Source organism: Ochotona curzoniae, unplaced genomic scaffold (genome assembly GCF_017591425.1).
Source record: "Ochotona curzoniae isolate NIBS_2020 unplaced genomic scaffold, NIBS_Ocur_1.0 patch426, whole genome shotgun sequence".
Taxonomy (NCBI): Eukaryota; Metazoa; Chordata; class Mammalia; order Lagomorpha; family Ochotonidae; genus Ochotona; species Ochotona curzoniae.
This window is the reverse complement of record NW_024467002.1, coordinates 386,163-399,414: the sequence shown is the minus strand read 5'-3', so window position 1 is coordinate 399,414 and position 13,252 is coordinate 386,163. Positions and strand designations below refer to the sequence as shown.

At 48.9% G+C, this 13,252-nt stretch overlaps 1 protein-coding gene across 5 annotated transcripts in view; it reads right to left on the bottom strand.

Annotated features, from left to right (window-relative positions):
- Positions 1-2,107: 2,107 nt before the first annotated feature.
- The window catches only part of LOC121167767 (receptor-interacting serine/threonine-protein kinase 1-like), a 37,583-nt gene continuing 26,438 nt past the window's right edge, over positions 2,108-13,252 (bottom strand). For 4 of the 5 annotated variants that reach the window (XM_040997347.1, XM_040997348.1, XM_040997350.1 and 1 more), the window contains 4 exons: positions 9,681-9,771; positions 7,355-7,930; positions 5,245-5,394; positions 2,108-2,957 (listed from right to left, as the gene is read on the bottom strand). In XM_040997347.1, coding sequence (XP_040853281.1) covers positions 2,671-2,957; positions 5,245-5,394; positions 7,355-7,930; positions 9,681-9,771 — 1,104 coding nt within the window. In that variant the 3' untranslated portion in view covers positions 2,108-2,670. The remainder of the gene's footprint in view (positions 2,958-5,244; positions 5,395-7,354; positions 7,931-9,680; positions 9,772-13,252) is intronic. The other variant, XM_040997349.1, reaches the window with a different exon arrangement.

The following is a 13,252-nucleotide window of genomic DNA, read 5'->3' as shown; positions in this document are numbered from 1 at the left end:
CCGCCCCCGCCCCGCCCTCTGACGCCACAATGCTCGCGGTCCCTGGACGTCTGTCGCCCGGCCCGGCCCAGGTGGCTCCGCTGGCCTCAGGTCGGCGGCTCTGTTCTCTCAGGGTCCCTCTTTAACCCCTGATCAGACAGTCTCGGGGCCCCGAGTCCACCCTGGCTCCTGTGATGGAAGTCGGCCTCCACCGGTCGCCATGGTGACTGCGACCCTCCTCTCCGAGGCGAGGTCAGAAGGTGGGTGTCCTGGGGGCACCCCCACTGGAGGAGGTGTGGGGAGACCCCGGCCCTGTGGCCCACTGCTAGGGTGGGACGTGCCTTGAGGACGGGACCTACTGGTTAAGAACTAATGGAGATGGTGTTGGTGCGGCTGGGGACCCCAGCGAGCAGGACAGCTATGACTTTCGTAAGCTAAATGCACAATATGTGATCCAGCCATTCCACTTCTAGAAATACACCCAAAAGGAGGAGATATTTGCACAATGATCATAACAGCATTATTAATGTAAAGGCTATGAAAAATTACAGTGCCTGACGCTGATGAAGCAGGGTGCAGTACATCCAGACCACGGAATCGTCTTTAGCCTTAAAACAGAAGGAATTCCTGACATGCCACAACAGGGATGGTCCTTCAGGCCATAGCGTAAAGTCAGCCAGTCACATTTTTAAGGTTTAAAGTGCCATATATATTTTTTTCTTAATAAAAATACAGTTCAGTTTGGGGCAATGAAATATTTCATTTTTGCGACATTTCTTTAGGATACTAAAAAGAACCAAAAGTGCACATAGGATTTTCACTCTGCAGTTGCTCAAACTCGTTCTTTTCCTTCTGAGATTGTTACCTTTTTTGGAATGTGACAGCTGGCTGGTCAGCTTCGTTCTTGCAGTATTTACCTTCACCTGAGCAGGGCTTCGGCTGCTGTGCCAGGCTAGTCTGAAAGCTCCGACAGCAAGTGGGAACATTTATGTCTCACTCACCATAAGGCTCGCATTGGCTTGTTTGGGGTGTTTCCAACACCTGAAATGAGCTGGAATTTGCTAGCAACCGAGGCTCTCTAGTTGATGATCAAAATGGCATGGCCAGCTAGTCTGGCTCCCATCCTGCTTTCTAACTGGACGTAGGCGGAGGATTTGTGCCTGCTAATGTAGGTGTGGCCTGAGTTATCCACCTCAGCTTCACCCCAAATTGCATCGTCCCTTTTCTCCAGAAAGCCTTCCGCTGAACACTCCACACATACAGTACCCTGGAAGGTTCTGTCCCCTGCAGTGCCCTCCCTGGCCCACTGCAGGCTCTTGAGTAGCAAAGGCCCAGGCAGTCTAATTATAGGATATGCAAAAGATGTTGATACCCCACTTTCAACTTAAAAGCCACCCCATCAGTAATGTTGAAACTGACACTGTTACCATTTGGCCTTTAGCAATCTTCAGCAGGGTCAATTTTTTTTTCTAGTGTGGACAGGAAATTCTTGCTAGACATGATGAAGATTAAAACCACGACTGTCTGGAGGAAGTGTGTGTGCGTGTGCACGTTTTTGCTTGTGCGTGCGTGACTCACTGTCACACAGAATCAGACCCAAGGGTATGTGTGTGTAACTGGACGTGTCACACAGACTCAGACCCAACTTGTGTGTGTGTGTGCGTGTGTGTGACTGGGCGTGTCACAGAATCAGACCCAATGTGTGTGTGTGTGTGTGAGACTGGGCGTGTCACAGAATCAGAGCCAGTGTGCCAAGCCCCGGAATCCTTTCTGACAGCTGGCAGACCATCCCCGTTCCCTCCCCTCCTCCACCGTGCCGGAGAGCAAGGTGGGCCGCATGCCTGTGTGTGGACGGCACCGTGCACCTGCTGTCTTCTAGCTCCTCTATTCCCTCTGGGTTTCTAGTGGCTTGGGAAGGCTGAGGGCGGAGGCACAGTGAGCAGCCTCTCAAGCGATCTTATTTCATTTCAGAGCATCTTTTCTGGGGTACCGCAGAGTAAACCCAGGAGGCAGCTCGACGGTGTCTAGCCCTGAAGCCCCAGCCATGCTCCTTAACACCCACTGTCCCTGCAGGGGCCCCGGGCTGTGCAGAAAAACAACCAACAAAAACAGAATGCTAGGAAAGAACTTACCAAATTAATTAAGCATTTTTGTGGCATTCACAATTAGTACTACATGTTTGCAACAATTGCCTAAGAAACTCTGATGGGTTTCCCGACTTCCCCCCACCCCGCCTCCTCAGTATTTCATAAAATACCCTTGGTTAATTTAGCGATTCACAGAATGGCCCGGCGGTCACGTGCACTCCCCGGAGCCTGTAGTGAGCGATTCAGGGTTTGCTCCTGGAGGGCACAGAGCTCCCTGGTGGGCAGCACGGACCCTCGGCATCCCCTGCTGGTCACAGAGGCCTGCGTGGACTGATTTTTTCACTTGTTCCAACGCTAAGAAACGGAATGATTAGTATAATTGAAGCAGTGGCATGAACCGAAGGAGCACGACCCTCCTCCAGCATCCCCCTCTCCGTTTTGGTGGGGCGGCTGCCCCGGCCGGGATGGCTTCTTCCTGTTTTCCTGAATCCCTGTGCTGCGGGAGAGCTCCCGCAGCTCTGGAGGCAGGAAATGACTGCGGAAGTCATGTGGGTGAGAACAGGACTGCCGGCAGCTCTTCCCAGGGGAGCGGAGCCCTGCAGGGTTACTTCTGGCTTAGGTGGACCAGTTTGTTGAGGAGGCCTATCCTGTCACTCTGGTAGAGGGCACGGGCCAGCTTGCCCACAGTGGCACCCTTTGTGCCCTCCCGCATCAGCCACTTTTGGAGCATCTGGTAAACCTTCTCTTTCAGTCCATCCCGCTCATAGTCGTGGTCGATTTCGTCGATCTGAGACTCGGTGAAGCCCAGCTTGCGGGCACAGGTTTTCCATTGCTTCCCCAGGTTGTCCCTGACTGGGCTCAGGTGGGCATCAGTCAGACTGGTGGTATCATCTGCCAAAATGGAAAAGACGAGAAGGGATCAGGCCACGCCCCATGTGTGCCTTCTGGCTGCCAAACAGCTAGGAAAAACTCAGTGAGGTGAGAGATGACTTCTTTTTTTCTTTAAACTAAATTTATTTCATTTTATGACAGTTTCATAGGCTCTGGGATTCCCCCAACCCCTCCAAGAAGCCCTCCCTCTGAGATGACTTTGTTTTCTTCTTTTTTTTTTAGTTTCAAAGCAAGATTTATTAGAAGAAAGGAGAAAAGACACTCCCATCCTAGTAACAGGAGGGGGCTTCCAGAAAGGAGAGACCTCTAGGTGACTTCTTAATTCTATCATTGTTGGAGAAAGTACAGGAGAGAACTTGTTACTGATTCCGTGTGGCACACTGGATGGTACCTGGCGTTGCTGCCTTCCTGTCCTGGTATGAGCAGGGATAAGGCCCCTCCCTCTTGGCAGGTATACCCCTGAAATACCGCTGATGGCTTTGTGGCTAGACCGCCATGGGTTACTAGGCTGGGCATTCCCTTAATCCTAGCCAGAGGCCTTGTTTACATCTGAACTTGAATGTTAAGGAGAGAGCCACCACTTATTTCTTTTTGTACATTCTCTACTTACACCTGGCCAGAGTCAAGGGCACCAAACTCTTGACCTGCTGCCTGCCCACCGCCTCACACAGCTTCCCCGGAGACTGAGGCTAGCAGAACCATGCACACGAGTCATTTGGCTCGAGTGCCTCGTTAGCACCAAGAGATGAGCTGCTAGCCGCCGCCATGCACCCTCAGCCTTCCTTCCAACCGCCGCTCCTTCCCCTGACCCATGACAAAATAACCAATCACCTGAACTCAGTCCGCTGAATTCCCCACTCCCGTTCCTCCTCGCCCACCGTGACGCAGTCCCCGTCACCACCACTGAATGTCAGAGTCCCTCAGAAGCCAGGCACGTCTCTCCGAGACACTTTCAAATATCATTCAACAAACCATGGTCAGTGGGCCAAACCTTACACCTTGTTTTGTTTGTAAATAAACATTTTAAAAACATTTAATTTTATTGTAAAGTCAGATATGTAGAGAGGAGGAGAGACAGACTGGAAGATCTTCCGTCTGTTGGTTCACTCCCCAAGCAGCTGCAATGGCCAGAGCTTTGCCAATCTAAAGCCAGGAGCCTGGAGCCTCTTCTGGGTCTCCCATGCAGGTGCAGGGTCCCAAGGCTTTGGACCATCCTTGACTGCTTTTCCAGGCCACAAGCAGGGAGCTGGATGGGAAGCGGGGATTAAAACTAGTGCCCATATGGGATCTAGGCGTGCCATGCAAGGCGAGAACGTTAGCTACTAGGCTACCACGCTGTGCCCTGTAAGTCAATTTTTATTGGAACTCAGCTATGATCAGTCAAGTACACACGAGGCAGTGCTTGACATCCCTGGCATTGTAAGGACAGAGTAGCTCCAAAGGAGAGCTCAGGGCCCGCAACACCCAGCCTGTTTACCATCTGGCTGTTGGCAGAGAAAAACGTGCTGATCCCAGGTCAACCAAAAAGCTCTGCTCTCGTCCTGGACTCACGCTGCCTTTCCCAGACTGTTTCGGGGCTCATGTTACGGGCCTGCTGAGTTTATTACAGAAGTGCCACTGAGAGCAGAGGGTCTCTCTCTTACAGAACAGGCGAGATGATGATGATGGTGAGGAAAATTCAGCACTTTTGCAGACTTCTGTGTGCTTCATACATCAACTCATTTCAGTTTTAAAACAAAGCCATGAATCTATAACTGTGATTCTTCCCAAATCAAAAATACATACAGGGCCCGGCGCGGTGGTGCAAGTGGTTAAAGGTCCTCGCCTTGCATGCCCGGGATCCCATATGGGCACCGGTTCTAATCCCGGCAGCCCCGCTTCCCTTCCAGCTCCCTGCCTGTGGCCCGGGAAAGCAGTCGAGGACGGCCCAAAAGCTTTGGGAACCTGCACCCATGTGGGAGACCCAGAAGAGGCTCCTGGCTTTGGATCGGCATAGTATCGGCCCGTTGTGCTCACTTGGGGAGTGAATCATCGGACGGAAGATCTTCCTCTCTGTCTCTCCTCTATGTATATCTGCCTTTCCAATGAAAAAATAATAAAAATAAATCTTTAAAAAAATAAATAAATAAAAAAAATACATACAAAGACATGAATCTATGGAAATTTCGCAGAAGATGGGATTAGCTTTCAGGACAATCACCAGGGAAATTTAAAGATTCCACTACTTCCCTCTGAACGAGTAAGAAAGCTCAACAGTGCTGGACACGGTGTGTAAGGGGCCTCTTACCAAAGACGGCCTGGTACTTCGAAGCTGGCTCCTGTGGGTTTGTGTGCAAGCCGTCTGACAGTGATGAGAGCTCCCCGCCAATCTCCATGTAGTTACAGGCTCCGATCTGGATACCACTGCTGTTGTAGATGGTGCATTTTATAGACTCCTCTGAGTAGAGAGAAAGACACGGGTTAAAGATGTTCACATCACTGGTAAGATGTGAACATGGCCTGGTAGAGGAGCAGGGCTTTCTTCTAAAGGTTTAAGCCAATCATGCCAGACCCCTCTTAGGATTTCTTTCTTAAAATGTGACTAATTGGCCTCATACTCATTAGGGTGCTACTTATTTAAAAGAAAAAGAAAAAAAGGGGGAAAAATTACTAAATATTGGCAAGAATCTGCTGAAAACAGAACCCTTGTGCGTGGCTGGTGGGAAGGTACCTGCTCACTGACTGCACAGAACGTGGGGCCGGGGCCTCGAAGCAACTAAAACGGAAAGTACGGTGTGATCCAGCAATTCCACTGCAGGGTATACAGCCCAAAGGACTGAAAGCTGCGTCTTCAAGAAATGTTTCTGCAGCCATGTTCCCAGCAGCATTACTGTGAGCAGCGCAGAGATGGAGACAGTCCACGTTGTCCGTCACCGGGGGAACGGGGAATCACCCGGTGCCGTATCATCTGCACAGGGGAATACTATTTGGCTTTAAAAAGGAAAGAAACTATGATTCACACCACACGGGTGAACCTTGAGGACATTATCCTAGTAAAATTCACGACGTAGAGAGGGGCTGCTGAGGGCTGGAGGCGGTGGCAGGGCAGCACTGGGGAGTGGGGTTTAATGGCAGCAGGCTTTCAGAATGGGAAGAAAGGCCTGGAGTGGATGGCGGTGATGGCTGCAGGGCAGTGGGAGAGCGCGAGAGGGCGCTACACTTGCGAATGGCTCAGATGGCTGCCTCCTGCTATAGCGCCACCTTCATGCCCGCAGATCCTCCTGCTGCTGCCTCAGCCCCCTCTCTAACCCCGCCACTGTGCTCCCTCCAGGCTCCCCAGTGATCCAGTTAGACGATGACCTGGCCCTAGCTCAGGCTGTCCCCACCTGCTCCCTTCCTAGTGCGGTCTGGCCCAGGCCTGTCTGCAAAGCTCCCTCCCCGAGCCTGTCGCACTCTGTCCTTGGCAGCTCCGGATCAGCTCAGGGCTGCCTGCTCCCCGAGTCTGAGTCCTTAGGAGGGGGAATGCCACACTGGCTCCTTTTCACAGTCCTCACACTCCCAGCCTGGGGGGCCTAGGAGAGGGGACACACTCAGGGACATTCAGGTTGAACTTGCCCCATGATACAACTGTCACTCAACAACACTGAACACGTCTTTGTGCGAGAGAGGACCCTGTGAGGAGGCAGGCAGATGAAGCTGAGCTCCAGGCCTGGTTGGATTAGGCGCTGTGATCAGGTTTCAGCACCTTCTCTGATGGAGCCGAGGAACTGGGCCCTTCTCATTGAAAGAAGTTCCAGGTACACATACAGTGATCTGCGTGTCACATTGGGCAGCCCATGAAGCTGCTGCAGCTGAGGTCATCTGAATCCATGCTTGCCAAATGTGTATCCTTGGTGTTAAGGAGCTCCCCAGTTGCAAAGGTTTTTGTCTCCCGAGAGATGTTCTTTATTAACAATGTTAGTAAGAGTGACGCTCCTAGCACTTACCACCTATAGTGTGAACACACTATGCAGGGATTTCAAACTTTCTGTATCAAAAAATTTAAGTCCATTTCCTATGAACTTTGTGAAAATGAACGGTCTTCATTTGTCTTAGAAGACAGCGAGATAGAAAAGTGTACAGGCAGAGCTCTTCCCACTTGCCAGAGACTGGGGGTGACAGGGCCACCACGGGAAGTCGCCTGCAATTGCTAGGCCTGTGTAACAGTACCTGGGGGCAGCTCTGAGGAATCCCAGGCCTGCAGCGCAGGAGGCCATTACCATCCCACGTCGGCAAGGTCTGCTCACCATGGAGCACCTGCAATGAGCTGTCCTTCACTGCCATCCTGTGGACCCCTGTCATACAGCTACTGGCTGTTTACTTTCAGCAATAATAATTTTAAAAAAGGGTAGGATAGGGACCACTAGAGATGTGTTTACCTGCTGGTGTCAAGGAGTTAAATGGAATGGTGGGTGTATTTCCTAGTAAGTTGGTCTCAGGCACTGGAGTTTTATGTTGATTTTGAATTTGGCTTCCAGTAGATCCATACCAAACAGAACCCATTGTCCCTGGGTCCAACGGCCTCGTTCCCAAACCGTACAGATTGTAGAACCCATTGTTCCAGCATGGTGGTGGGGACTGGCTGTTGAGTCTCATCGGCTGGTGGAGCATATTGCATTGATTGGCCGCACCGAGGTAACTCGGCACTTGGAGGCCTGGGTTCTGAATGTTCTTATAAGGTGTCTGCTGTGCAAAAGGATCATGGGAAACCCGCCGTCTCCTCTCCTCCTCCCTGCTGTAAGCCACACTCTGCCGGAGCTGCGGTCTCAGCTGCCTGTCCATGCGGCTGCCGTAAAGATGGTAGTTGGCTTCCTCCTGGAGCTTACTCTGCAGGCTCGGCTGGTTGTCTTCTTGCAGGTGCTCGGGGGAGGCCGAGAACAGGGACGCGAAGGTCATCTCCACAGGCCCCGTCTGGAATCCCTGGGAACTGTGCAGGGAGTGGGGCTGCTCTGTGGCTGCGAAGGAAATCATCAATATATTGGAATGGGTTTCAGAAAACGTGCAGAAGCAAAATGAAAGCTGAACGTGGTCATGAAACTGAAAATAAGTAAGACAAGTGAGAGGCACACAGCTGTGGCACTCTTCCCACAGGTTCTAGAGAGGATCAGGTGCCCCTGCCTGACAGGGCACACAGGAAGTAACAGACAACAGGGAGGCAGTTGTGCAGGGATGGGCACAGGACACGGGACGTGAGTGGAGTTGGCTGTATCCTTAGTGGGGCCAGGCAGAAACTAAGAGCCAAAGCAGGGGCCAACACAGTGGCACAGTAGGCTAGTCTGTCCTCTGGCACTGGCATCCCGTGTGAGCACCAGGTTGTGTCCCTACTCCACTTCCCATCCAGCTCTCTGCTTGTGGCCTAGGAAAGCAGCAGCTCAAGTCCTTGGGATGCTGCTTCCACATAGGAGACCCGGAAGAGGCTCCTGGCTCCTGGCTTTGGCTCAGGTCAGCTGTGGCCATTGCAGCCATTTTGGGTGTGAACCAGCAGACAGAACACCTTTCTCTTTTCTCTCTATGTACAGTCTATCTTTCAAATAAAAGCACATAAATCTTAAAGGCTAACAGCTAACATCCTTGCCTTGCACACACCGGGATCCCATATGGGTGCTGTTTTTTTTTTTTTTAAGATTTATTTTCATTACAAAGATACATAGAGAAGAGGAGAGACAGAGAGGAAGATCTTCTATCCAATGATTCACTCCCCAAGTGACCACAACAGCCAGAGCTGCACCGATCCAAAGCCAGGAGCCAGGAACTTCTTTCAGGTCTCCCACACGGGTGCAGGGTCCCAAGGCACCCATATGGGATCCCAGCACATTCAAGGCCAGGACTTTAGCTGCTAGGCCACGGCGCCAGGCTGGGTGCTGGTTTTAATCCTGGCAACCCCGCTGCCCATCCAGCTCCCTCCTTGGGGCCTGGGTAAGTAGTCAAGGACTGCCCAAAGCCTGGGGACCCTGCACCCACGTGGGAGACCTGGAAAAGGCTCCTGGCTTCGGATTTGCGCAGCTCTGGCTATTGTGGCTGCTTGGGGAGTGAATCATTAGACAGAAGATCTTCCTCTCTGTCTCTCCTTGTATCTGTGTATCTGCCTTTCCAATAAAAATGAAATAAACCTTAAAAAAATAAAAGCTCTAGGAACCCACACAAGCAATTCTGACTTGATGGCTGAGGTATATGCAGGCGGACAGCTCTCGTGTGGCTTCAGCGCCCTACACTCAGCCCTTCTCCCTTCTCTTCTGGAATTACCCTGAAAGTGTGAGTGCAGCCTGCCGGCCACTGCTGTGATCCAATCACTTCTGGGCTTTTGGTCCGTTTTTCTGAACTGCTACTTTCTCTCTGTCAGATTTATAGGGCCCTGTCATGTTTAGGACAGTGTCATTTCAATGAAAACATTGTGACTTCATATTTCAAATATATTTAACTTGACTCCTGACCATACTATAAGTCCATATAAGGCAGAATGTCTTGTGTTTACAACATGAAGGCTCTTCAAAAAGTTTACATAAAATATTAAGATGAAAAGATACTAAATATTTTTTATAATTGAGAAAACAATTACGTATTGATTTCCAACTTTTTGTTCCCCCCGCCAAAACTTATTTTTAAAAATTCCATCCCCATATACCCTTTGTGTTCTTGCACAGTATCTGAGAGCCGGTGAAGGAGCACGTGAGCGGATGGGCGGTCTCTGGGCACGGGGCAGCTTACCGGAGTTGGATCTGCTGGCAGGCGCGGGCACAGAGTCAAGCTGGAGAGACTGCATCCTCTTCACGACCGCATTCACCTCCGGGTAATCCTTCTGTGGTCACAAGCAGAAAGGCAGGACACATTCAGTTCTAGAAATCTACTGCCAGATGAGTGAATCTTCTCAAAAGGAAGAGCTTGCATGTGGATCTTACAACTAGTCTTGTTTTTTTTTTTTTAAATCAATTTTCCCGCTAAAGAGCCAAAAGCTGGAGGAGGACTCATGTCTCCCGATTTCAAAACTTGCCACCAAGCCACGGTCATCACAACGCTGTGGGACAGAAAGGAACAGGGGACCTGCACAGAGCGCCCAGAGGCCAGGCTGCCCCCCTCGGCCAGCTGATCGTCGGCCACAGCGGAAGAACCACCGGCTGGCAGAAACAGACATCTGCATGCGAAGGAATGAACCTGAACCATTACTTTGTCTCATTCAAAAATGAACTAGAAAATGGATCAAATCTATCCACGTAAGCGCTAAAACTACACAACTCTGGGCAGAAAAAGGAAAGGAAACGCACAACACGGTCCTCGGGATGGTTTCCCGGGTCTGACACAGAACGCACAGGCAGGGAAAGCAAAACCAAGCCGCACTACATGGAAGTCAAAGCCTTCCTTGCAGCCAAAGGTACCAGCAACTAAGTGAGGAGACCGCCCAGAGAGAGGGGGATGCAATCATACCCTCCCAGGAAAGGAGAGCTCTCCAAAGAACTCCTACCAGTTAGTAACAACACACAAAAGCAATGAAAAGACTGGCAAAGACCTGGCACCTACTCAAGGATTTATAAATGGCCAGCAGGCACAAGGAAGGAGAGTCAACATTAGTGTTAGTCCTTAAATACAAATAAAACCACCAGGATACACCACCTTGCACTCATTAACGTGGCTATGTTAATACAATAATGTGTATCTAATATATACGTATGTAATATTATATGTAATAAATTACATGTTATAGTGTGTATATAATATAATAATGGCTACAATAAAACCAAACAGTTATAGGTGTTGGTGAGCATGTTGACCATGGAATTCTTTTATGTTGCTGATCGGGATGCTGTACAAAACAGCTTGATGTTTCCTTAAAAGGTTAACATAGGGCCCGCAGCATGGCCTAGCGGCTAAAGTCCTCGCCTTGAATGCGCCTGGATCCCATACGGGTGCAGGTTCTAATCCCGGCAGCTCCACTTCCCATCTAGCTCCCTGCTTGTGGCCTGGGAAAAGCAGTGGAGGATGGCCCAAAGCTTTGGGACCCTGCAGCCATGTGGGATACCCGAAAGAAGTTCCTGGTCCCCGGCTTCAGACTGGCGCAGCACCGACCATTGCAGTCTCTTGGGGAGTGAATCATCGGACAGAAGATCTTCCTCTCTGTCTCTTCTCCTCTCTGTATATCTGACTTTCCAATAAAAATAAATAAGTCTTTAAAAAAAAAAGTTAACATAGAACTGTCATTTAATATAATCATGCCACTCCAAGGGCTAGACTCCAAAGAATTAAAAGCAAGGATTTAAATGGACACCCATCTTCACGACATCATTATACACAGTGTCCAGCCCAAGATCTATCAACTGACAAATGGATAAAATGTGATGTATCAGTACATTAGAATACAAATCAGCTATAAAGGGAAAGGCATTCTGATATGTTACCAAATGTAAAAATCTTGCAAGCATTGAGCTAAGCAAACTACGACCCAAATGGGAAACTATTGCATGATCTTACCCTCATGAGCTTCCTAGAACAGGCAAATACAGAAAACAGAGTATCAATTATCAACAACAGGGGAAAGGAAGCAATGAGTTACTGTTTAAAAGGTATGGACTTTCTTGATCAACTACCCCAGCCAAGTGTTGGCAGTGAAAATCTGGGCAAGTGGAGACGCTAAGGTGGACTGTGTCAGCTGGTGGATTCTGGAGAGATTTCACCGTGCTTGGAATGGCAAGACTGGCAGCAATGCAGAACTGTTGAACTACCGAAACCACTTGAGCAGTACCCATGGAGCATGCCACACATCAGGGGCCCTGGGATGGGGGGCAGGCTGGGAGTGGCTTCTCCCTTTGTCTCCCCTCTTCCCCAGATACTGCAAGGAAAGAAGAGAATGTGGAAACAATGGTTTTACCTACTATCCTGAGGCCCTTGACCCTTTGTGCCCTAATCAACTATGTAAAGATCATCAAAATAAAATAATTAAAAAAAAGGAATGATAGAAACTTAGATTATAAAAATCAAAACAGAACAAATAAGAATTACTAATAAAGAATTCTGTACTTGTACTACAAAAAAAAAAATCTATTGCTATTGTCAATGGTGCCTTTGAAAAGTTCATTTTGTAACTGTCTGTGGTAGATATAATAATTTTTTTCATGTACTAGTTGTATGACCATAAAAATTCTGTTGATTCAAAATATTCTTTTGAATTTGATAAATACATTTATGCCTATCGTTGATCCACAGCAGTCTTATTCTCCTTTTCAGTCCTTTTTCTTTGCTACACTGCAACGGATCCTCTAATACACCAGGCCGACTAGAAATGGCGGTGGGAACCACCTTACCTGGCATCTTCTCTCCGTGAAAAACCACTGATATTCCGCTAATGAGCACAGTGTTTTCTGGGCCTTTTCTCAGAGCCCTCGTTATCAGGCAAGAAACTTCTCCTTTTCCTGAGTTGCTAGGAGTTTTAATCATGAATAACTATTGCATATTAACAAATTGTTTTTATATATTTATTAAAAATAGAAAATTTTCCTCCATTTAGTAAAATAATGTAACTATTTCAGAATTGCATTAGAATGACAAATTTTTCTAAACGAACATGGGTTTCTTAGGATAAGCCCGACTTTGCTTCTGTCCCCTAATGAATTCAATGTCTAGTTTATTTAAGATACTTGTGTCTATACTATTTAGTGTGAGACTGGCCTTGCTCAAACTTAAACCTTCTTCTTCAGGTTTAGTAATCAAGGTTAGGATGCTATCTAATTGCTTTCTAAGGGTTTATTCTCATTGGAAAGGCAGATTCACGAAGAGGAGGAGAGGTGGATGCAGAGATCTTCCAGCTGCTGGTTCACTCCCCAAATAGCCTCAGTGGTTTCCATTCTGAAGCCAGGAGCCAGGAGCTCTTCCGGGTCTTCCACACGGGTGCAGGATCCCAAGGCTTTGGGCCGCACTCGGCTGCTTTCCCAGGCCACAGGCAGGGAGCAGGAAGGGAAGTGGGGCTGTAACGACATGAACCAGCACCCATATGGGATGCCAGTGCCTGGCGGTGGAGGATTAGCCAATGTACTGGCCCCAGACAGAATTCTGCTATTTTTCTGTCTTTCAAAAATTACTCAAAACAACTGCTCCACTCTCTTCCCCACTCTTCTCCAGCAACACTGCACTTTTGTTTTTGTGCTGCTAGACACATTTCATCTCTTATGTCATGAATGTTGTTGGAGGAATGGGTCTAGTGTGCTAACATGACATTTGTATAGAGGAGCTAATTCAGCTCTTTTTTTTTTTATTGGAAAGGCAGAGATACAGAAAGAAGGAGAAAGAGAGAA